This window comes from Gobio gobio (genome assembly GCF_949357685.1).
Source record: "Gobio gobio genome assembly, chromosome: 10".
Classification (NCBI taxonomy): domain Eukaryota; kingdom Metazoa; phylum Chordata; class Actinopteri; order Cypriniformes; family Gobionidae; genus Gobio; species Gobio gobio.
Genome location: NC_137116.1, coordinates 32,445,225 through 32,471,552, shown reverse-complemented (window position 1 = coordinate 32,471,552; position 26,328 = coordinate 32,445,225). Strand labels below are relative to the sequence as shown.

Sequence of the window (26,328 nt, the reverse complement as noted above, 5' to 3'; positions counted from 1 at the left end):
GGCAGTGGCCCAAACCCCCAAAAAAAGGGCACTGGGGTGGGGTGGATTGGGTGCTTGTCTTGGGGCCTCCTTTGCCAAATATGGCTGGGTCCTCTTACCCCAAGAGTCTTTGACGCCATTAGGACATGGGTTAATGCAAATAAAAGTATGAGGAATTGTTTAAGTATCTAAAAAAGACAGGAATAATGGATAGAATGTAAATATTTCTTTCATGTTCTATTCCCTTAACCCTTGTTATGTTCTTACAGTTAAACCTATGTCCGCCCCCCCCCCACTCCTCCAGACCAGTAGGTGGCGGAAGTGTGCATTTTAAGTTGGTTTACCCAACCTCGACAAAACTCTTGAAGAAGTAGACGACGACTCTTCTTTGCCTCAACATTCCACAGAGGTTTGTATTTTTGAACTTTTAAAGTATTTGAGCTGATTGAGTGAATACTAACCGTTCAATCTACGCATAGTTTTAAAAGTAATGTGAAATGAATGGAGTATTATGTGAGGTGTTGTGTGACGCTTTTCTGTTCAGTTTTCAGTTAATGGACAAATCTCGTTTTTTTTCTGTCATTCAATTTCTAAATCGTGACTTCAGAAATGATTCATAAATTATTATATTGCATCCTTTTTACAGGGAAGGGCTCTCAAGTCTCACGCATTCACCGTGTGACACTCACACCTTGTATTTCTCACGCAAAGAATGGATAACTTGTCCCGCTATATAGATTTATTGACAATTGTAGAATTAAATGTAGCGTTACAATTAATATACAATTAATAACCAACACAAGTAAGTAGTACAACCCCCCAATATACCATGGTTAATAGAAACATGAATGAGGCTATTAATTAATTATATAGGCTACGTATTGCGCGTTCGGAGCTTTTATCAGCACAAAGTTCACTTATGAACGGAACGGACCAATTATCTGCGCAATATGACTGAAGAAATGTTTATTTAATTTTGCATGCATGGCGTGCGAATCACTGTAAACTCTGCGCTCCAAAAGTGTGATAAGATTTATGCGAGCCGTTTCTATCGCGACGCTGAGAAAACACCATCCTACACCAACATAAAATAAAAAGCGTTTAAACTTCTCGTGGCTGCCTTTACTAGAATGTATCACGTTCTTTGGTATTTATTATGGAAAATGTTGACTTGTTGTAGGTTTTATAATAGATTATCTTAAGGGAATAGATTTTTCACTAAAGATTTATATTAGGCTACAATTTGTGGCATGTTGGGGACGGCTATAGTGTGTAGGATGCTATTTTTCATAACAAATGCTATAGATAAAAAAGTTAACTTTGGCATTAGCATGGTAATGAAGAGCCATCAGTGGTCTCACCTAATTATTGTAGCAAATGAACTATGTTACTTTTTCATAAGGCCAAGTACAAGTTAGAATCAAGAGCTTTAAAGTCGGAACCTTCTTCAATTATTGACTAAGCTGTTGGTTTTCCCCATGTGTAAAATGTGTTCTGCTAATAATGACAGATATTAGGAAAATCTCCAAACTTTTGATGAGCCCTGCTTTTTAGGCTATATTTTTGAGTCTGAAAACTGAACTATAAAGTGTTGAATGAACTGATAGTTTGTCTCTTAAATGTCTCTTTTATCATTGTTATTTGTCTGTGACTAAAGTGCTTTTATACGAGAGTAACACCATTAGGTTTTGGATTTATATTTCTTTCTATTTTCCCCATATTAAACCTGAAAAATTTCCAAACATACAGAAACCACAAGAAACTTTTGGTGAAACAACTGAGATCCACATGACATACTCTTTTCAAGATGGCATTTATTAAAGAGGAGACTGAAGACATGGGAGTTTCAGAATCATTCAGAGTGAAATATGAAGATGCTTCAGAACAAACAGGTTGGTTTTCAAATGTGAACTCAGAACTCATATTTTTCCTCATTAAATGTTGACATTTAAACAAATAATAATTTTGAAAAGTCATGTAAATTTACATGAAAGAAACTCAACCATATGAAGATTGAATGACAAATATGAAGATTCCAGTCATATGAGTGCCACAATTAAAGCTTATTTGCTAAAAATACTTATAATGGTCATGTCATCATCACCAAATATTTTACAATGTCATCATAATCACCAAATCAATCACCATTAGACATATGGGGTTATATCCAGGGCTTGACATTAACACCCGCCATTTGCAGGTGGATTTCAGCTGTGGCGTATAACACAATCACTCTCACTAGCCACGTTGGCGGTTTGAATTTTATTGTAGTCTTCTCTAAAGACATGTGTTATAATCACGTTGCGCATTATAACCAAACACACGCGATTCTTTTGAGTTTATGAATGCATAATTCATTTCAGATTACTCATCGGTGAAACGCCAGAGTTTTGTTTAGAGCACTCTCTCACTCACTGAAATCTGCACTCAAAGCAGAGATGAACGTGCGATGTACGTAGGAGATTCATTCATCATACAGTGACTATTCTATTTCAGCAGCTAATATAGTTTCACACAAAGATCATGTCAGAACCATAGAGCATCTGAAGTGCAAGAGCATCTTATCACTTATAAATCACTGAAGTGTTTATGTCAAAATTATTTTAATATCATCTCAATGAATAATGGTTAATCTTGAACATATTATGAACAAACCATCAGTAAATGATCAGTAATTTATTGATGTATCTTTAAGTTGTAAGCTGGTGTGTGTTCAAAAGCACAAACATGTAGGACGCTAAAACAGTATTTTTAAGAATAGTAATTTCTTTGATTTCAAGGGGATAATCTCTTAAAAATGACTTAACTGAATTATCAAAACATTCATAAAATGTTAAAATATTACTTATTAAACATTTATGAATTTACAGTCATGTTTTGTAAATGATTAGTTCATCATTAACTAACTTATAAGTGACTTATAACTAAACGTTATTATTAAAGCAAATGGCACTATGCAACTTTTCCATCCACAAGAGGTTGCCTATTCAAAACAAAGGTGTAGTTTGATGACGCCAAGTTTGAGCGCAGAATCTTGGGACATGTGGTCTCCACCTCACAGCCTGTGGAAAAGAATCGGGATAGGACTCGGGCATGGAATCATGTTCATGGATGTGATTATTAATGTTACTGTAGTATGAAGCAGAAGCAGGAGCGATTGTTAATAAAAAGAGTGCAACACAAGCCTTGCGAGCAGCGGGACCTTTATTACGCCATTTCCACTTTTCCGGCCATGAGTATGAGGTAACGCAGCTCTGTTTATCATATTAGATACATCTGAGTGTGTTATGACGTTACTCTGTGCGTTCGCTCGGCGGCTGCTATGACACTTGTTGCACACTGCAGTAAGAGTAAAGCGTTTTTGCAAAATAAAACCAGAAACCGAGGGTACTGCAGATATGACGCAATCGACAGGCGACTCCCTCATACGTCCCAGTTTCTTGGTTAAAATAGCAATTTTCTCCCGATATACAAATCATTTGGAACATTTGCGATATTGTAAGTACTCAACTGAACAAAATATATGACACTGGCCTAGTTGTTTTAAGGATATTTTACTTAAAATTTTTAACATAGTGGACCTTTTAAGTGTTTTTTTTCATAAAGCAATGCAATTGGTCTCTCTTTACGTCTGTCAGTGGATTTTACAAACATTTAACAACCAATGAAAAGCATTAAAAGAGCTTGTGTTAAATCTCATTACTCCATTGGACAGTCAAGCAAATCTTCACAGCTCAAAGCTCCTTGTAGGTCCACCCCTCCTCCTCCGGAATCCGGCACACACAGAGAGCTGTGCAGAGCTGAATGTAATCAGTGATCTTGAAAGGGTAAATAAAGAACTGTTTTTTTTTTTATAATAAAAAACAGCATTTTCTTTACTCATGAAATACTATGTCTATAAAGGTTAAAGGGGTCATGAACTTAGAAATCAAATTTTCCTTGAGCTTTTGACATATAAGAGGTCATCATACTTTAAGAATATCCTCTAAGTTTCAGAACTGAACTTCCTTCTTAGTCAATTAAAAGCTTTTATTGCCACCAGGCCCAGCAGACGACAGGTTTTTCAAAGTGGGGATCTATGACATCAAAAAGAGGCAAGCACCCTCTGCAGAAGAAGATCAACGCCTACTTCATCACTGCCTGTTTAGCCCCGCCCACCGATTTGCGCATGAGTCATGACATGCAATAGAATAGGTAGCCTAAGTAACATACGTGGTGCTAAACTAGGGCTGAACGATTGATTGCATTTGCGATAATATCGCGATATGATAAAACACGATTTTGTAACCGCAAAGGCTGCGATTACAGTCTGGTCACGTGACACGCGAGAGTAAGTGGTCTGCAGCAGAAGAAGCATCAGCTTGGCACGTTACGCCTATACAAGCCTGGCCCAAAGGAAAGAACTGTTTGTGTTTAATTAATCTAATATTGTATTGGTCATACTATACGATGGGAGGGAGAATATATTCTCTCTCCAATGATTCTCAATCAATTCTGATCTTAGATTTAAACTGCAGGTGCGCGGTGGCGCTGCATGTGTTTTAGAAACACCCATATTCTGATTGCTTCCATTTCATCTCTCTCACACACACACCACTCGAACCATAAAATAATATTTCATAACGTTCGGAAAGTACGGAAGCCCTGAACCGCAAAAAAAAAAAAAAAAAAACCTAGAATTTCGAGATTAAAGTCGAAATATTTCGAGAATAAAGTCGAAATATTTCGAGAATAAAGTCTAATTATTTCGAGAATAAAGTCAAATTATTTCGGGAATAAAGTCAAAATATTTCGAGAAAAAAGTCAAAATATGTAGAGAAAAAAGTCAAAATATTTCGAGAAAAAATTCGAAATATTTCGAGAATAAAGTCGAAATATTTTGTGAATAAAGTCTAAATATTTTGTGAATAAAGTCGAAATATTTTGTGAATAAAGTCGAAATATTTCGTGAATAAAGTCAAAATATTTCGAGATTAAAGGTTAAAAATTACAAACGCAGCCTCATTGACGTAACACACACACACACAACAGCGCTGCAGCCGCTAGTGTATTTGAACAGGGGGCTGAAAACTTTATACATCCATCAGGTAGCCTCATTGCCCTTAACGTACAGTAAATATCACTAAGCAAGAGATAAAATTTAAATATAAAACATATTGTTCAGGTTATCTTAACGTTCATGAAACAGATAGGACAGGAGTTTTCAAACTGCGAGCGCCTGCTCAAGAAGAATTATTGGTTTAGGCCAAAACTGCTGTGGTTGTGAATATAATTAAATAAACCCTTTTATCACTATTATCTTATACATTAATATCTGCTTTATGATTATGAATATGATTTATGACGTTCCAGTAAATTGAAAAAATCATCCAGCTAAGTTCAATAAAAAGCAGTACAAATTTTATTATTAATTATAATAAATTAAGATATCCAGATTTCATCATGGATTTTATACAATTAAAACAATTATCACATAATAATGGTTTCTATAGGCCTACTGTAATAAAGGAATGGCAATTAACATTGCTTTATTCATATAAATATGGAAATAAGATGGCTTGAAAAACACACATAAAACATATATGATCACATCATGTGTTAATTGTCCTCATGTTTCATCAGTCAAAAGGTTTCTGCTTTTTATTGAACTTAGCTGGATGATTTTTTCCATTTTGCCAACTGGAACGTCATAAATCATTACTTCTACGAGACCGTTTTTGGCGTTGTGTGTGAGCGCGCCCTGCGGCTTCAACCCTCGAAGTTACACTATACATAAGGCTCACATGATCATCTCATTTTGGATAGGAATAATCCAAATCCGTCAGGTCACACAAGCAGCAGACGGAGGGTGAACTGACGACAGGCTAAAGAATCCTTAGTGCAAAGTGCCGTAATGTACTAAAACAGTGATATTAAAAGATCAAATTCAGTTTACACCTTTTTGATGATGCATACTATATACAGGCGAGTAGATGAGGCAAGAATATGAACGCAACACGTTTTCTTTATAATGGGTTTCGATGGGGAAAACACCTAACGAGAAACCTCGTGTTGCACTAATATTCTGTGTTCATCTGCTTTCCTGTACAAAGTATGCAACATCAATAAGGTGTATATTGAATTTGGTATTTTAATATCACTGTCTTACCGCATTAATACTGACTACAAACCTGGTAAAAATGACTTGCGGACAATGGAGGAGAGCCTTGTTTTGCCCTCCAGGTGGGCGTTCCTATAAGGGTGTGACGACACGTGAAAACTATGAATAGCACTTTTAGCATAGCTTAGCATAGATCATTGGATCTGATTAGACCGTTAGCATGTGACCAAAAGACCAAAGAGTTTTAATATTTTTCCTATTTAAGTTTTGACTCTTTTGTAGTTACATTGTGTACCAAGACCGACGGAAAATTAAAAGTTGCGATTTTCTAGGCCGATATGGCTAGGAACTATACTATACAACTATACATTCCTGCGTAATAATCAAGTAACTTTGCTGCCGTACTAGGGGTGGGTGATAGCTTCTAGCACCACAAACCTTTTCCACCATTTACAGACAAGGCACAAGCTCGCATTCGAGGAGTGCACCAGATTAAGGATCCCGGCCACTAAACCCACTAGCTCTGGCAACACTCCACACACTACAAACACTACACAGATAACACTCCACAAATCTTTAACGCGGAGTGTAGAATATGAAAGAAAGAGCGCAAGGTGGTGTAGCATCACCGAGTCCGTGGCATTTCATAGAGCGGTGGACATGGCACCCATTTCCGTCGTGCTTTACAACGTGGCTTTATCCGTATTATTTATTTTATTTTACAGTTAAATTATTATTTATGTAATCAGGGATTTTTTTTAAATCTTAAATGTCGCTGAAGCACTTTGTTCCTATATGCACTGCCTACCTTGAGTTGAGTTGTTTTATTTTTGAATGAAAAGAAGGCAATATGTATTAATTCTTCCTTTATTTTACAGTTAAATTATTTTTGTATACAGGGATTTTTTTTTTTTAAATGTTGCAAAAGCACTTTGTTCCTACATGAACTGCCTACCTCTTTGCACTTCAATAAAAAAAAGACTTTGTGGTATTTGGCATATTTGTTTTTGCAGTAGTTTTTGGGGGGTTATTTTTCCTGTAAAGATATCGAAATATATATATCGTATATCGAGATATAGCGAAATATATCGAGATATATTTTTTGCTCCATAACGCCCAGCCCTATGCCGTACCATGGGTGAAGCAGGCGCCATGATATTACACATCACCTGAAATTAGTCCCCAGCACGCTCCCTGTCCAAGCAGGTTGTCACGTTGGTTATGTTGACGGAAGTTAGCTTTCAGGCGCTGCGAAAACGGTAAAACTCAACTGTTTAACTTTAGGGGAGTTGGAAAATGAGCCTATTTTCAAAAAAAGTGTTGTGTTCTTTTAATCTAATTTGAATACAAATAGCTGTTTGATGTATTTTGCTTTGTGCCATTAAACTGGGGTTAACTTGTATTTTTCTTTTTTCACCATTCAGACCTGATGCTACTTAAAGAGGAGAGTCAGTATGAGGAACAAGATTTCATAACTGAAGATAAACTTTGCTCACAGCCTAAAAAGACTTTCTCACAAAAAAGAGGTGAGGCGGCAGGATCTTTCACCTGTCAACAGTGTGGAAACTCTTTCACTACAGCAGAAAACCTTAAAATCCACATGAAAGTTCACACTGGAGAGAAGCCGTTCACATGTGATCAGTGTGGAAAGAGTTACATGCGAAACAATAGCTTAAAGGATCACATGAGGATTCACACTGGAGAAAGACCTTTCGAATGTGATCAGTGTGGAAAGGGTTTCATGCGTAAAGACACCCTTAATTTACACATGAGAATTCACTCAGGAGAGAACCGCTTTATATGCCATCATTGCGGAAAGAGTTTTATGTCTTTGGAACGCCTTAACATTCACAAGGTAATTCACACCGAAGAGAGGCCCTTCAAATGTGACCAATGTGGAAAGGGGTTCAAAATAAAAAAGGATGTAAAGAGACACATGAAAAGTCACACTGTAGAGAAGCGTTTTGAGTGCCACCTATGTGGAAAGTTGTTAAAACATGAAGGATCCCTTCATTACCACATGAAACTTCACACTGGAGAGAAGCCTTTCACCTGCCCTCTGTGTGGTAAGAATCTCATACATAAAGGACACCTTAAAAATCACATGAGAGCTCACATAAGAGAGAACAATTTGAAATGTAATCAATGTGGAGAGTGTTTTACAGACAAGAAACAACTTAAAATGCATGAAAATACTCACCCCAAAGAGAAGCCTTTCCCCTGCCCTCATTGTGGAAAGAGTTATACACTTAAAGGAAACCTTAAGAGACACATGAGATCTCACACTGGGGAGAAGCCTTTCACCTGTTCTCAGTGTGGAAAGAGATTCATACATAAAGGACACCTTAATTATCACTTGAAAACTCACAACAGAGGGAACGATTTAAAATGTCAACAGTGTGGAAAGAGTTTTACAGACAAGAAACATCTTACAAACCACGTAAAGATTCACAGAGGAGAGAAGCCTTTCATGTGCCATCACTGTGGAAGAACTTGCACATGCAACGCAAACCTTAAAGTTCACATGCGTATTCACACTGGAGAGAAGCCGTTCATCTGCTCTCAGTGTGGAAAGAGATACACACATAGAGGAAACCTTAAGTATCATATGAGAGTCCACACTGGAGAGAGACCTTACATGTGTGTTCAGTGTGAGAAGAGTTTTGCTTGTTTAACACAGCTGAAAATTCATATGCAAAATCATTCCGAAGAGGAATCGCAGTGTTCTGAATGTGGCAAGAAGTTTACAAAAAAGACCAATTTTAAAAATCATCAGCGCATTCACTCTGGACTAAGGCCATTTAATTGTAATCAATGTAATAAAAAATTTATTTTGCCATCACACTTGGAGATACACCGGAAAAGTCATGCAGATGGGAAATCCTATTTGTGTTCTCGGTGTGGAATGAGTTTTAAATGGCTCTGCAATTTAAGATCGCACCAGAGATTTCATGTCCATGTGAAACCTAATTACCAGAGCAAGCTACTTGAGACGAAAGCAACAAATCTAGTAACAAATGACTTTTGTGACGTTCACGTGATGGTGCTTTAATTGTGTTAAACAAAGTTGCTGCTCTTTGTCTATAGACCCTTTTCACAGATGGTGATGACTCGTTTTAACGGTCATCAATATCGTAAATCCTGCAACGTTTTTTGTATTTTCTTTTTAAAAAATATATATATGTACATTTATAACACTAATACTTTGTATTTTATTACTTTTGCATCAAATTACAATAAAAAAGTTACCGCTGCTGTGAGGGTGTTTAGTAATAGCGTCTAAGGGAGTGATGGTAAAAATTTACATATTTCTCTCTTTTGACTGCCGTTATCAATCTCACTCTATTTTTTCCCTCTTTTTGAAAGTTTTGAAATCACTACTGTGGCGAGTTTCTTTTGCTATGTGAGCAAATTTGCACACAAAAAAAAATATTTTATGTATTCTCTCATTCACAGCTATAATATTTAACCCGACTATGACGACTTCCGCTCTGAGAAAACCGGAAATGTGAAAAGGGTCTATTGTCCCAACTCACTATAAGCCTAAACTTTTGATAAAACACAAATTTGAAATTCCTAAAAAGTCCATTGAAGAATGAAAATTCCATTCTTACATTTTTGCTTTTGCATGTGTACATCATCTCTGTAAACTGAAGAATGTATTATTTTGTGTGTGTGAGGCTACTGTTCATAGTTATTTTCAGTGTGCTAACCTTTCTGTGTTACTTTTCTTTAATAGACTACCAAAATAACCAAAACTCTATGTATATGAACTGATCTGGCCAATAAGGAAAAAGTGCTATACACTTGAAATAAACATGACTTTGAATTTACATCATAACCTGGTAATGCTATGAAACAATGGCTTAAAATAAATATTGTAAGAATTTTTTATTGTCATGTTCACTTGGCACTCTATATTGTGGGGGGAAAAAATGCTTTATAGCTTAAAGTTCAGACCACTCCTGTATCAGCATGAAAATAATTAATGAGTTTCTGTAACAGTAAGTGAAATATTAGCCAAGATTCTAAAAATGGAACTTTACCACGTCCTCACAATGTTGTCATAAAGTAATGTCACGCTGACCAAATGACAACTAACTGACGACGTCCTCACAGCGTACTGTGTTTGCTGGGTTTAGCTTTAATTTCTACATTTCCATAGCTGTTTATTTCACACCGATATAATGAATCGTTCTGCATCTGCTAGAGTGTGGATGGGCTTTTGATATCGCGGCTCTACTCCCTGCTCTCTACTGCGCAGACTCCGGTCCCGAGGTCACTACTGCGCAGACCCTGTCCCAAATCTGTGCAAGATGTCAGCGCCATATTCGTAGCTCCGGAGGCTTCACTTTTCTTAAGTGGAAGAGAATATAGTCGCGTCGTCCATATTTTTTGCGGCCTATGGCACACACGCCTTGAAGTCTTGTGCGGATTATTGTGCATGTAATACTCTTTTTATTATCAAACTATCAATTATGCAACAGTAGAGACTGCATTTTACAACAGTCACAGATTGTGCTGATTCTGACGTTAAGTTTAGGGAGAAATGAAGCTGTGAAGGGAAGGGAGTTGCACTCGACAGAACACAGCTAGGTTATAATAGGTTTACCTTATATATTTTTTTTAAATCCTTGGAAGCCAAAAATCTAAAATATAATTAGATTAATATCACAGCCCAAAAGTGTGAAAAAAAAACCAGTGGTCTCACAGATTAAGCACATGGAAATAGTCTTTTGACTAACGTTTTTCACATCTAAAGGAAACCGTAAGACCCACATGAGGATTCACACAGAGCGACCTTACACCTGGGAAGATTTTCTTTTTTTTTTTCTTTTTTTTTGTGATCAACTTGTTATTGTTTTACATATAACAAAATAAAATACATTCAACCAAAAAAACAAGGAAGGAGGGAGCAACAGATGAGTCATCAATAATTGAACATATATACACATACATACATACATATATATATATATATATATATATATATATATATATATATATATATATATATATATATATATATATATATATATATATATATATATATATATATATATATATACACACACACACACACACACACACACACACACATATATATATATATATATACACACACACAATTTAAAAAAAATTAAAATATATAATGCTACTTTACATGATCATCCCTTTACATATTCCAATATGCTGGAGGAAAACATTACCATGCATCAATGGTCCTAGGTTTAGCCTTGTTAATTCGTGCCGTTGTACATTCACAAGTCACAATTTTAAGGAGGCTATGAATCCAGTAAGTTTTTGCACACATGTGCGGAGTAAACCAGTTCTGTATTATTGTCTTCTTTCCCGCTGTAAACCAAGCAAACAACATTCTCTTTTGTAAATAACTTATACAGGAGTCAGAATCACAAGTTGTCCACACACAGCTGAGATTTTAATACAATACAAATCTAAAAAATGCATAAATAAAAATTAAAACTACTGTACATAGCCTAAAATGTAAATGTTACTGAAATTAGGCCAATATATTGGGTGAGATACGATCTTTTTGTATTATTTGGATTTTCTCTCTCCTGCTTGTCCTGTACAGCGTGACCAGGTGATTGTTAGTTAGGCTATTTGACTAATAAACTTAAGAGAACTCCGATTGGGTTTGTTGCTCACACCCTGATGAAGGTTCTGCACCAGCTCACTCTTCCAATAGTAGTTTTTATATTTTCAGCACATCAGCTGAAAACTTTTTTTGTTTGTTTCTACACCAGCTCACTTTTTATATTTTTCATTACATCAGCTGACTTTTAAAAAAAATACATGACTCAGGAATTAATTTTACATTTCTATTCTGAATTTCTTTGACATATTTTAGTATTTTATGCAGTGTTATTTATGTACATTTCAATGCACTTTCTGTGATTTTAAACAGCATGTGGACGGGACTTCTATTTTGGTCTGCCGTATGACATCATAAGACTGCACCGCTCTTCTCTGGCTTAACGAAGGTTGGAGTTGTTGTGTATTTGAGGCGTTTAAATTGATATGAATAGTTCAATCTGGTAATATTTTACATGTAATGTTAAATGAATGGGTTATTGATGGATTATTATGTGATGTGCCGTGTGACACTTTACAGTTCAGTTTTCAGGTAACGGGCCTAACGTTAATGTATATCTGCCTTTTTCTCATTCAGTTTTTAAATCTTAATATTTGTTGCAGCCTAATCTTTCATTTGCAATAAAAAAATATTAAAATTATTATTTTCAAAGTATACCAATTTTATATGTTTATTTTACTGTCTGAAAACTTTTATGATTGTTATATGTCTGTTACTAACGTGTTATTTGTCTGTCTGAAGGGGTCTATTGCAAACAAGAAACTCCGTGAAACAACTGATATCCACGTGACGTATTGTTATCAAGATGGCATTTATTAAAGAGGAGACTGAAGACATGGGAATGTCAGAACCTTTCAAAGTGGAACAAACAGGTTAGCTTTAAAATGTAAACACATAATTCATTTTGTTCTCATTAAAATGTTGACATTTAAACAAATAAATGATAATTTTGAAAAGGCATGAGTCTTGTTGACATGAAAGAATCTGAACTGAATTCGTATGAAGAATACGAATTAAAATTGGCTAGCTTAAAAATTAGCAGAATAATGCTATTGTTATGTTATCACCAAACCAATGTTCATAGACACTGGAATATGAAGTTAAATCCATGCTTTTTAATAGATAAATGTCAATTTATAAGATGTAGAGCGCTGTTGTCACAATACCAAAGTATTAAACTGTGTAATTATTTGATTTATCCAATTTCAAGTAAAAATACACGAGTTGGCCTACTTATTAATGCTAATATAATCATAAGTAAATAATATATTAAAGGGATGGTTCCCGCTAAAAGGAAAATTAAATCATAAATTACTCACCCTGGTGTTGTTCTATTACATGGATTTCTCGGCGACGTCATCACTGCTTGCGCACGCACCCGAGAGGCAGAAAGAAGAAACCTCTCGTGTTGTAGGTTAGTAGCGGCGTGTCTGTAAGTCAAAATGCCAAGGAGTTGCTGCGTGGTTAATTGTACCAACAGAGCCAGTGCTGGGTGCCTGATGTTTAACATACCTAGGGGGAAGCATGCGTTTGCCAAAAAAATATTTTTGTTATTGCAGGTACATTTTGATAGGTAGACGTACCCTGCCATGCATTTGCAGTTAGCTGTGAGGATGTACCCAAGGGCCTTGTGGACATACACCCAGGCATCATAAGGCTTGGCTTTAATCCCTTGCCTTTGACTAGGGAGCACACCTGACCTAAACACGCAAAAATCCGGTGCAGCATCAAAGTATTTAACAAGCTGCACATGACCGCACGTAGTTGTATGCATCGAGGGATTTGTACGCTCTGTTTCTCTAGTATACACACTTGGTGTCTGAATTAGATAATTGTATATATCAGGCCATTCAATTGCTGGCCATTTTTTGTCATCCACAATCCACAGATCGTCATGTATAGCGTAAGGATCTGGCAAGATCTCACCATTGCTGAGAGTAAGTTTTTTTTATATAATCGGCACGGTCGGAGGTACTAAGGCTTCCCACGTAATCCATTGTCAAATATTTTATTTACAGTTTAGTATTTTGTGTATATATGTGCAGTCATGAAATGTGGCAGGTCGAAAAGTAACGTAAACAAGCTTAACGTAAATAAAAACAAATTCGCGCTGTATGCGGCTAGTACATTACTAGCCTAACATGATCAACATGTATCACAGCAACACTGCAAAATTAAAGACAGACAAACAGATCCAACTAAAATCACGTTTTATTGAGTCAGCAGTTATATACAAACAATAAGGAAAGCTTAAATACTTAAAGGGGTGGTAAACCACGATTTCACTATTCTAACTTTAGCTAGCGTGTAATGTTGCTGCTTGAGCATAAACAACATCTGCAAAGTTACAACGTTCAAAGTTTAAAGCAAAGGGAGATATTTGCTTTTAAAGAAATCAGTTTCTAAGAACTACAGCAAACGGCCAGTAGGCGACTACACACATTCCTCCAGGGCTTGCTGACATCACCAGGCTCAATATTTACATAAACCCCTCCTCCGAGAATATTAAATAAGGGGGGGTGAGGCCATTTTGTATCGCGGCGCTGTTGTGGTTAGTAGGCTGGAGTGTTGTTGCCGCGATGCCGAGGAAACGCTGTTATATTCATCCGGATTGCAGGTCTGGGGTACTTGCTCTGTTCAGCCTTCATAGGGACGGGGGTGCGTTGCAGAGCGTTTAACATACAACATGTTATATGCACGTGTGTTTGAGTCAGCGGGGAATCAGGCGCGCGCAGGGCTCCCTGCAGAGGAGATCTAACATCTAAGCACATCTAACAGAGGAAAACATCCACCGTCTTCGCGATTTCAATGCCAGATTTGCACAACGTCAGCTGCGTGAAAAAAACACTGCCGGTGCGTGGATGCATGACGCGCGCGCTGCACATTTCACGGAGGACAACACAAACTTCCACAAACTTCGCGAGTTCAATGCAGGATATGCACAACGGCTTGTCCTGAAAGCTGGATTTACAAACAGAAGCTGTTCACGGGCCACAACCTGTAAGTCTGATTTATTTTTCATTGATGTGTTTTCCTGTAATAGGTTGTAGCAAGGAAGTAAACAGATGACAACGCTGTTCTGCAAACCAGTCTGTTAAATGCTCATTCATACTTAACGATATCCGACGAACACCTAACGTTACAAACATTAACGTTAAAATCTCAACAGCGAACCTGGCATTAGTGTAAATGATTCTTTGAGTAGAGCTTTTATGTATTGTTTATCTTCAGGCATGCTAAACATGCTTCTGTGTGTGATTTGGCTAACTTACTAAAGTCAGTGCTTAGTGTTCGTTTTGGGTTAACGTTAGTTCTTGCGACAGATATTTGGCTATAATCGTTCTAAAAATACAAAAGTTAAAGTGCCATTCAGTAGCAATCATTATAGATCCGCAGTCTTTACTCTCGAGGACTGAACAGGTTCTGCTCGATCATCTTCACTCAAATGTTCTGGGTCTGATTCGAGCTCATATGGTTTTATTGACGCCGTTGTTTCTAATACTGAACAGCCTCTGGTAAGGGGCGTGACGTTTCCGACGTGCACTGCGGTTAGCGAATCACAACACACTGGGCCAGCTAACCAATCTGAGCCCACTGCGTATTTTTGAGGGACTGGCTTCATACAACCCGGAAAGCATCAGACCGTTTTACAAGGAGGGACAGAGCAGTGTAGAATAAAGGTCAAATATATGACAAATAAGGCAATTTTTTTTTAAACGAAGCATGAACACATGTTACAGTGCACCCCACAAACACAGCCAAGCCTTCAAAAGAATGTGTTTTACCACCCCTTTAAGGTTGTTGCAGTAGCGGACCAGCTGAGCGATCTGTCTTTCTGCCTCCAGGATGCGCACGCACCCTGTAATGTTTGTAAACAGGAAACCCGTGTATACCGTTTGCCGTTCTCTCTTTTATAGACCACAAAAGGAGAATAAAAAAAAAATGTCCTTCTGAATGGCGGCCGGTATCAAGCTTTTTAAAAAAAAGACACAAAAGTATCACAGAACAATCAGACAATTGCAGAACTATGAGACATGTGTCAGTCTTACATTCCAAGTGTTCTGGGGGTAAACAGTATGAAATGTAATGTATTAGGTAGCAAAAATCCTGATCTTGGCTGATGGTCTTCAGTGTGCGGCTACGCAACGTACCGTTCGTGTGACTCTATTAGCGCCACAGTTCACTCCATCAAAAAAAAAAAAACAAGTTGTGAGAAATCAAGATTAACAGAAAAGCGATATGAAATAAAAGTCAGAATGACAGTTTTCACGTGTCGTATATTCCAAGTACAATATGACATTTAATGTATTTAAAAAATCTTATTTAACAACAATCCGGACCTTGGCTGTTGGTCTTTAGTCCACATGACGTGCATTCTTGAGACCTTATTAGTGCCACGGTTTACTCTGTCTCGCCCAGATAAAGAACACAAGTTGTGAGAAGAATAACCATAAAAAATTCAGACGCACATGCACTCGGCCATCCACGTGATGTAAAAGAAAACGTGATTCATCAGAGTAGGCCACCTTCTTCCATTGCTCCGTGGTCCAGTTCTGATGCTCATGTGTCCACTTTTGGCACTTTCGGCGGTGGACAGTGGTCAGCATGGGCACCCTGACTGAACTGCGGCTATGCAGCCCCATACACAACAAACTGCACTGTGCAAGGTGTATTCTTACACCTTTCTATCAGAACCAGGATTAACTTCTTACAGTAGCTCGTCTGTTGGATCGGACCACATGGGCCCCACGTGCATCAATGAGCCTTGGCCGCCCATGACCCTGTCGCTGGTTTACCACTGTTCCTTTCTTGGACCACTTTTGATAGATACTGACCACTGAAGACCGGGAACACCCCACAAGACCTGCAGTTTTGGAGATGCTCTGACCCAGTCATCTAGCAATCACAATTTGGCCCATGTCAAACTTGCTCAAATCCAAACGCTTGCTCATTTTTCCTGCTTCTAACACATCAACTTAGAGGACAAAATGTTCACTTGCTGCCTAATAAAAGTTATATTTATTTTGTATACATATCTGATTGTTCTCATATATGAGGCATTTAGTTGAGTTAATTAACCTTCTAAGCATTTCAGTTTATAGTTGTTAATTCTCTTTCGCTTTAGCGCACGCAGCAAGTTATTTGAAACAATAGACAAATATTAAAGATTTATAATATTACTGTAATATTAAACTTGATGATTTAAACTTGATGAAATGATGATTTATCGGCCGATAATATGTTGCTGATATATCGTGCATCCCTACTTTTTCCACATTTTGTTTTGTTACAGCCTTATTCTAAAATTGATTAAATCAATTAATTTCCTCAAAAATCTACAAACAATACCCCATAATGACAACATGAAAGAAGTTAGTTTGAAAGATCGCTAAAACCTTCTCAGATCGCAATCATTGTGTAATTTCGTTAGCCTGACGTGGTCATACCCAATTCTACTCAGAATATGAGTCTGATACTGCTCCATTGGGCTGTGATTATGGGGCATGCGTGAACCGAACCAGGAAAGACCTCAATTGGATAGACCTACAACCAATCAGAGCAATTGAGCGATGCATAGTTGTCAACAGAACTCAACTGCAATAGAAGAAGATGAGTGTAAACGATCTTTGCCAGTGTTTGCCGGTGGCCCGAAAGTGAAAACGCAACTTGATTTTTGGCTTTGTGCTTTAGGTTCGAGGCTATTGGCCCAGCCTGCCAATAGCCCTGATCTAAATCATTCCTGGAGCCAACACCAGAGACTGTGCTCCTCCACAGCGGTTACTGCCTGACCGGCCTAAAAAAGTCCCGATATAAAAAACACAGTTTGGAAAATGGATTCATGTTGTACATTCTCATTATATAATTTTTGTGAATCTTTTACAAAGATTTTAACGATTGCTTTTAGATAAATGTATAAACATTTACTGAATTAAGCAAAAACACTTGCCAATGGGTTATTAAAATCACATCATATATTAATAATGATTATAATAATTTAATATAGAATAAATAGGCTACTGTTCTGAGCTGGCATGTTTTGGTCCAGATTAAAATGCAAAGAACTTTATAAAACACGTTTGAAAAGTATTTAAGTAGGCCTATTTAAATATTTGGAGTTGTTTGATAAACACTAAAGCAAATATACAAATCTGAATGTCTGTTTGAAAACATAAATACTGGTTACCGCCTTTTCCTCTGCATTAAGAGCAGAAACAGAAAATTACGTGCAGAGCTGCTTTGTGTACAGGGGTAACCATGGCAACCACAGTATTCTGCTGTTCCATAAGCACCACCTCATGCCAGAAAATGAACTTGAATTTTTATTCAGCCCGCCTGCTGCATGTACAGATGATCAAGGTGAAAACCAGATCGAATTTACACACAGCAAACACGCAGTATTGTAGAATTGCACTGGTAAATGGAAAATAAGCTAATATGCATTCTAAAAATCTAAACAATATTAAGATTATTAAGGATTCTAGAACTATTAACGTATTTTGAAGTGCCCACAGTAACAATGCCATGCACGACACTGATACCGTAGCACATCGTCTTCAAATACCGATAAGACATCCGCCGTTTTAACAGTATCTTTTTCAAACGTAACACTCTTATCTTGCTCACTTTTTACCTATTTTCTCTGTACCAGATTGAGTGTCGCTGCCTCTTCATTTTAAAACACACACGATTGGAACAAGCAAACTTTATCAAACGTATTACCACGCATTACTGTCTTAATGCCTGGCGTGGGGGCCCCTGGTGGCCATGGGGGCCCAATGCAACCTCTTATATCACTTATTAGGATGTTAAAGGACCCTGGCTCACTACACATTGGGACATTGATAATACTTTTTCTGGCAACGTGATGTCCTCATTGTACAACATTACTACTTGTATTTATGAACAGCAGAACTGATATCTTTCTGACATTATTTTATTGTCATTTAGGGTGCTGCTTTCACACTTGGTTCGATTGCCTGGACCGAACCCGAGTTCAATTGCTCCCCCTACCCCCGCTGGACTGTGTTCATATTATATTATTTGGGTCTGATCCGTGGTGCGTTGCGTCATCAAAGCAGCAGCTGTTTACCCGGTTGCTTAGTAACGACAGCGAGCTTGAAGGCGGCGAAATGCATAGCGTTGCTCACCTCACTTTTATATTCTTGTTTTTGAACCATTGTTTTTGTTTCCAAAGCTTCATTACGTAATGGCACTTGCGTCTATCTGCCGCGAATGTAGGCGAATTAGATCTACAGCTCTCTGCTCGCAGTACATCAGTCACGCTTGCCAAGAAAATGAGTGAAACTCACACAAACACACATTTTTATACGTCATTAATAGCGATTCACTTCTGCAATTTAGTACGATTGCATTCACATTAGCAGCGAACCGTACCGGAGTTCACATGAACCGTACCCCAGACCACCCTTTTCAAGCAGACTCGGGTACGGTTCGCGGGTGCACATCCGAATTCGGAAGACAGCGTTCACACCATCCAACCGAACCGAACTCTGACGTCAATCGAACTCGGTGCGCACCAAAACTGCTAGTGTGAAAGCACCCTTAAAGTACATTATGATAAATGCTTGTTACATAGGCCTATATGCAACATTTCGGGTGCAAATAAATGATAAATCAAGATCAAGATTATGATCATTACCTTTCTAGTGATGTAGGTTTATGCTAAAATAAAAAATAAAAAGTTGCATTTTTAAAAACATCTATCGCGTGTTGTTATTATATGTAGTGAGTTGGCTCACGTGGTTTAAGTTTCGCTTTCATAACTTCCGATAAGGTGAGCGTAGTGAGCGTCGATGCTCTGGTTTTCACAGTGCATTGTGAACCTTTGGGGAGCGGACGTTTCAGTGCACTGGAAGGTTTCTTTAAGATATTGGCATTAAACTGTACGTTTCTTTTTTCACCATTCAGACCTGATGCCGCTTGAGGAGAGTCAAGGACTGAATGAAATGGAGAAAGATCAGAATGAGAAACCCGATTGCAAAGCTGAAGAAACACTTTTCTCGCAACCTGAAATGTCTTTCTCACAACAAAGAGGTGAGGCGGCAGGATCGAAAAGATCTCTCATCTGCCAACAGTGTGGAAACTCGTTCACTACAGCACAAAACCTTAAAATCCACATGAGAGTTCACACTGGAGAGAGACCTTTCACCTGTTATCTGTGTGGAAACAGTTTCGCACAAAGCGGTAACTTAAGGGATCACATAAAGATGCACACTGGAGAAAGACCCTTCACATGTGATCAGTGCGGAAAGCGTTTCATACGTAAATACTCCCTTGATGCACACATGAGAATTCACACAGGAAAGAGCCGTTTTATATGCCATCAGTGTGGACAGAGTTTCACGTCTGTGAAACGCCTTAACATTCACATGGTAATTCACATGAAACAGAAGCCCTACAAATGTTGCCAATGTGAAAAGGTGTTCAATTTTAAAAAGGACCTAGAGAGACACTTGATAAGTCACACTGCGGAGAAGCGTTTTAAGTGCCATCAATGTGGAAAGCGTTTCGAACATGAAGAATCCCTTAATGACCACATGAAACATCACAATGGAGAGAAGCCTTTCTCCTGCCCTCAGTGTGGGAAAAGTTTCATAAATAAAAGAAACTTTAATGCTCATATGAGAGTTCACACTAGAGAGAACCATTTGAAATGTAATCAATGTGGAAAGATTTTTACAAAACCTAAACTTCTGAAAATGCATAGAAATATTCACCCCGAAGAGCAGCATTTCCCTTGTCCTGAGTGTGAAATGAGTTTCACATCTAAAGGACACCTGAAGACTCACATGAGGAGTCACACTGGAGAGAGACCTTACACCTGGGAAGATTTTCATACATAAAGGGGTTTATCGACTGGATGAGATGTGTTGATATTTAATAAAGACACTGAAAAAAACGACACTGAAAGCAACTTGTACTGACCCATCCTATAATATGTCAGTGCCATTGTGTTGCCACAAGATGCACACAAGTTTTTTTTTTTTCTTGGGTATGTTTATAAAAGCTACTTAAACGTCCTAATTTAATCCTGACTTAGTCTAAGCCCTGTCTTTGAAACTGGGCTAATGTATATCTCTTCAGGGAAAACCAATCAAGGAAAATATTGAGCAACTCCTATTGGTCATTATACATTACATAAAACCTAAAGGTAAAAAATAATAATAGTACTTCAACCAATATATATATATATATATATATATATATATATATATATATATATATATATATATATATATATATATATATATATATATATATATATATATATATATATACACACAAGCACAAACAGAAATTGTTCTGATAAGTGTTTTCCAACATCATGATGGAAATTAATGTGTGTAAAGCTTAATTTTTCATCAGTGCGTTATACTGAAATAGTTAACCACGACAAATCTGGTATGTGATATGAAACACGGTGAAGCGCTTTATGTATATGACAATAAACTAATAATATCCAGCCTTTGCTTGTGCTGAACGCATTTCATTTCTTATTTTCAGGAAAGTGCTGTGACGGTGTTGTCAAATTTCGACTGCCTGCCAAATTAATACACCCTTCATTGAAGTCTCTGCCTGATTGTCTAATCCTAACCCTGCCCCTGAAAAGAGCAAAAATAATGACTTTATCCAACCATTTATTTTCTTCCGTGTCAGTCTCTAATGCTCTTCACATGAGTATGAATGTGGTGATGAAGCAGAAGTCAGCCGATACTGACCGGCTTTCTGACGTAGAACCCAGAAGCGCTGCACTGTGGTTACAACGTGAAAAGCGGCAGAGACTGACATGCAAGAGAAGACTTGAATAAAGTCCTTATTTTATATTGTTTTAGCGCACAAAAAGTATTCTTGTCACTTCTGGTCACTAGAGAGACCATACATGTGTCTTTAGTGTTCTAAATGTGGCAAGAGGTTCACAAAAAAAGTAATATCAAAAATGAATCTGCCCATTCACTAACGGTGATCACTGTAATAATAAAAAAGAATACAAATCTTTTGCCTTCACACTTAGAGATAAACCTGAAAAATCCTGTTTGAGTTCTCTGTGTGGAATATTTTTAAATGGCTCTATTTTATTTACGTGTGAAACCCATTACCAGAGCAAGCTACTTGAAATGAAAGCAGCAAATCACATCTTTTGTGGCATTCTTGTGATCTTAATTGTGATTTCTTAATTGTGTAAAAAAAAATTGCTGCACTTTGTCTGTTGTCCCCAGGGCCATAGATAGGGAATTTTGGGCCCCCTGGAAAAAGAAAAAAAAAAACACATAAATACATATCTGGTCTGGTGCCAGGCAACCTAATAGGGTTTGCTTGCAAAATAACAAAACAGACTAATACACATGCAAATACAGGTTTTCATTAGACATTAAAAAGAGGACCACGATGGAAATAAGCCTATCATTTGTTTGTTTATGTTATCCTCTGCAGTTTTTGAAATGGTGAATGGATCTATATGGGGCTTTCTTGTACATTTTTATAAAAACAAACAAACATCAGCTTTTGGTTATTTTATATAAATGTATATACAAAGTTCATGTTTTACATCAAAATGGTATTAACATTTTGACTGGGTCAGATTTTGAAATTCTTAATAATTCAATTAAAGAATAAAATAATGAAATCTCTGTTAACAGAAAAGTATCTTTCTGCATTCAACATTGTGATAAAAAAGCATGTTTCTGTTAAAGTAAGTGCCCTCAGTTGTCATCGGGGTATTTCAGTAGTAGTTTTTATATTTTCAACATATCAGCAGTCAGTATTTATGTTACCTAATTCAAGAATTCACTTTACATCTCCGCTTTGAATTTCTTAGACATATTTTGTTATTTGAATGCAGTCTTGTCCCGACAGTATGTGGACGGGACTTTTATTTTGGTCTGGCGTTATGACATCATAAAGCTGCACCGCTCTCCTCAGAAAAGGTTTGCGTTTTTGAATGCTTAACTCAAAGCCTTATTTGAGGTGTTTAAATCGTATACAAATTGTCTAAACATACAGAAACAAGAAACAACTGAGATTCATGTGACACTGTTTTTAAGATGGCATTTATTAAAGAGGAGACTGAAACCATGGGACTTTCAGAACCACTCAGAGTGAAAAATGAAGATGCTGAGGAACAAACGGGTTGGTTTTCAAATGCTAACATGAGCAAAGCAAAGACTTTAAAAAATGTTACAGCGAGAACTTTACATAAAGGTAGATAAGGAAAAATATGTAGAAAGGGCTGCCGACAATGTAAGCTGTGCTTTTTTATTATTTTGAAACCTTGGATATTTTAGTAACAAGTACACCAACTTAATATTTATACTGTTGTTATTGGGTAAATGTTTGTTTGACATTCAGAAGTCATACATGTCATTTAAAATGAGATATGTCAGGCTGAATGTCAGTCTCAGTCTCCATTCACTTTCATTACCTTAATCTGACAGTCAAACATTTACATTTATTCATTTTGCAGACGCTTTTATCCAAAGCAACTTAATTGAGGAATTACAGCAAGCGATTCATAGTGAATGGGCAAATAAACATGAAGTGCTCAGAATACAAAGTTTTAGATATTGCTTTGAGCAGCATAATAGGGAGGGATTAAAGGAAAGTGAAAGCAGACTTATTTAAATATTAAAGGATTAGTTCACTTTAAAATTAAAATGATCCCATGATTTACTCACCCTAAAGCCATCCTATGTGCATTTGACTTTCTTCTTTCTGATGAACACAATCCGAGTTACGTTAATAAATATCCTTACACTTCGTTCCACCAGCAAGGAACAGTGAACGAAAATGTTCTGGAGAGAGATTTTTTGCCTTTCTGTGATGGTACCATGAGCCAGCACTCATTTACCGATCGTAGGCTTCTGGTAGGGGTGTAGACTTGTAAGCGAGTGGAAGTAGGAGGGTGCTGAGCCTGTGGTAGATTTGTAAGCAATGCCTTGAACTTGATGCGAGCAGTAAGCGGTAGCCAGTGCAGAGAGATAAAGAGAGGTGTGACGTGGGCCCGTTAAGGACAAGACATGCTGCAGCATTTTGAATCATTTGAAGAGGTTTCATTGCACATGATGAAAGTCCAGCCAGAAGAGCAATGCAGTAATCCAGCCTAAAAATGACCAGGGCCTGGGCAGGAAATTGTGTTGCATGTTCAGTTAGGAATAGCCTGATCTTTCTGATGTTGTGTAGTGCAAACCTGCATGACCAAGCCGTCTTTGCAATGTGGTTGGTCAGTTGGTCCTCAAAGATTACTCCAAGATTTCTGGCTGACTTCTTACATACTGCCAAACAATTCCTCTTGTGCTCCATGTAAGAAAAAAGTAATACAGGTTTGGAACATGACAAAGAACAAAGAAACAGATTAATATAAAAGAATCACAATAATACATTACTGTAGTAGAACAAGTGTCAAAAATATAAATATACCAAAAGCAAGCAAAGAGCTCTTACCTTATAATCACTGAAGCTGTCAATCGCTTTAGTTAAATGCAAACTCTGAGCACTCTTGCAAAAACTCCTGTTATAATCAAAAAGCTGTGTGGACTGCACAAAGAAACTCTTATTTACAACATAAATAAGTTGATTATAATAGAAGTATTTGAACAGATTCTGATTTCTTAAACTCTTCTGAATGGCCATTGCGTTCACATGCATGCTCAACAGGCATGTCTGTGATTGGCTACATTGCTCAACACTTCAAACAAGGGGGGTTGATCTAAACCCCTGATCTAAATTATCATAAAATAACTCTTGCAGGTATTTAGATTTGCTAATATACATTAATATGATAATGATAGAATTAACCTTTAGCACATTAAATACAAATAGTTGTTTGATGTCCTTTGCCTTGTTATAAAATTGGAGATAACTTGTATTTTTCTTTTTTTACTTTCAGACCTGATGCCGCTTATAGAGGAGAGTCAAGAACTGAATGAACTTGAGAAAGTTCAGTATGAGAAACATGATTTCATAACTGAAGAAAAATTTTGCACACAGCCTGAAAAGACTTCATCACAAAAAAGAGGTGAGGCGGAAGGATCTAAAAGTTATTTCACCTGCCATCAGTGTGGAAACTCGTTCACTACAGCACAAGACTTTAGATTCCACATGAGCGTTCACACTGGAGAAAGAGCTTTCGCATGTGATCAGTGTGGAAAGCGGTTCATACGTAAAATCACCCTTACTTTCCACATGAGAATTCACTCTGAAGAGAACCGTTTTATATGCCCTCAGTGTGGACAGAGTTTCACGTCTGTGAAACGCCTTAACATTCACATGGTAATTCACATGATACAGAAGCCCTACAAATGTTACCAATGTGAAAAGGTGTTCAAATTTAAAAAGGACCTAAAGGGACACTTGATAAGTCACACTGTGAAGAAGCTTTTCAATCCTTTCACCTGCCCTCAGTGTGGAAAGAGTTTCATAAATAAAAGAAACTTTAATGCTCACATGAGAGCTCACAGAAGAGAGAACGATTTGAAATGTAATCAATGTGGAAAGATTTTTACAAAACCCAAACTCCTAAAAATGCACAGAAATACTCACCCCGAAGAGCAGCATTTCCCTTGTCCTGAGTGTGAAATGAGTTTCACATCTAAAGGAAACCTGAAGACTCACATGAGGAGTCACACTGGAGAGAGACCTTACACCTGGGAAGATTTTCATACATAAAGGACACCTTAAGTGTCACATGAAATTTCCCAAAAGAGGAAATAATTTAAAGCCCAGGATACATGCAGGTTTGTCGCCTGTGGATGAAGGATAAATTGTCAATGTGTAGATTTAAATAAAGACATTCACCTGAACTAAAACGCAAAGAAATGTGTGTCACTCTTTTACTTTTGTTTTCAACAACAATGAATATCTCTTCAGGGAAAACAAATCAAGGAAAACATATGCCTAGAGCCTTTCCTAGTGGTCATTATTCATTTTATAAAACAACAAAACAGGTTTAACCAAAATTTATACACTGATCAGGCATAACATTATGACCACTGACAGGTGAAGCGAATAACACTGATTATCATCTCTTCATCACGGCACCTGTTAGTGGGTGGGATATATTAGGCAGCAAGTGAACATTTTGTCCTCAAAGTTGGTGTGTTAGAAAAACGGGTAAGCGCAAGGATTTTATCCCCTTTTTTCAGCAGGATAATGCACCAAAAGTGGTTTAGGAATGGTTTGAGGAGCACAACGAGTTTGAGGTGTTGACTTGGCCTCTAAATTCCCCAGATCTCAATCCAATCGAGCATCTGTGGGATGTGCTGAACAAACAAGTCCAATCCATGGAGGCCGCACCTCGCAACTTACAGGACTTAAAGGATCTGATTCTGCTGCTAACATCTTGGTCCCAGATACCACAGCACACCTTCAGGGGTCTAGTGGAGTCCATGCCTCAACGGGTCAGGGCTGGTTTGGCAGCAAAAGGGGGACCAACACAATATTAGGTCATAATGTTGTGCCTGATGGGTATATATATATATATATATATATATATATATATATATATATATATATATATATATATATATATATATATATATATATATATATATATATATATATATAAATAATTGACCCTTAAAATAGTGTTACCAAAAAGCTTACTTGTAAAATAAAA

The 26,328-nt window shown here is 37.2% G+C and overlaps 2 protein-coding genes across 5 annotated transcripts; both read left to right on the top strand.

Moving 5' to 3' along the window:
• Positions 1-317: 317 nt before the first annotated feature.
• LOC307132214 (uncharacterized protein) lies at positions 318-9,969 on the top strand. The gene is made up of 3 exons (XM_079826386.1): positions 318-388; positions 1,729-1,871; positions 7,504-9,969. Exons 2-3 carry the CDS (start codon positions 1,787-1,789, stop codon positions 9,129-9,131), a joined length of 1,713 nt encoding a protein of 570 aa, XP_079682512.1. The 5' UTR covers positions 318-388; positions 1,729-1,786; the 3' UTR covers positions 9,132-9,969.
• A 2,062-nt stretch (positions 9,970-12,031) lies between these two features.
• LOC307133291 (uncharacterized protein) lies at positions 12,032-25,522 on the top strand. Of its 4 annotated transcripts, XM_079828277.1 has the most exons (4): positions 12,058-12,227; positions 12,438-12,568; positions 19,626-19,751; positions 24,601-25,516. In XM_079828277.1, exons 2-4 carry the CDS (start codon positions 12,502-12,504, stop codon positions 25,377-25,379), a joined length of 972 nt encoding a protein of 323 aa, XP_079684403.1. In that variant the 5' UTR covers positions 12,058-12,227; positions 12,438-12,501; the 3' UTR covers positions 25,380-25,516. The 4 variants fall into 4 exon arrangements, with proteins under 4 accessions (XP_079684402.1, XP_079684403.1, XP_079684401.1 ...); XM_079828276.1 differs by lacking the exon at positions 24,601-25,516 and having other exon boundaries at positions 12,032-12,084; positions 19,626-20,855; XM_079828275.1 differs by lacking the exon at positions 24,601-25,516 and having other exon boundaries at positions 19,626-20,914.
• The last annotated feature ends 806 nt before the right edge of the window (positions 25,523-26,328 follow it).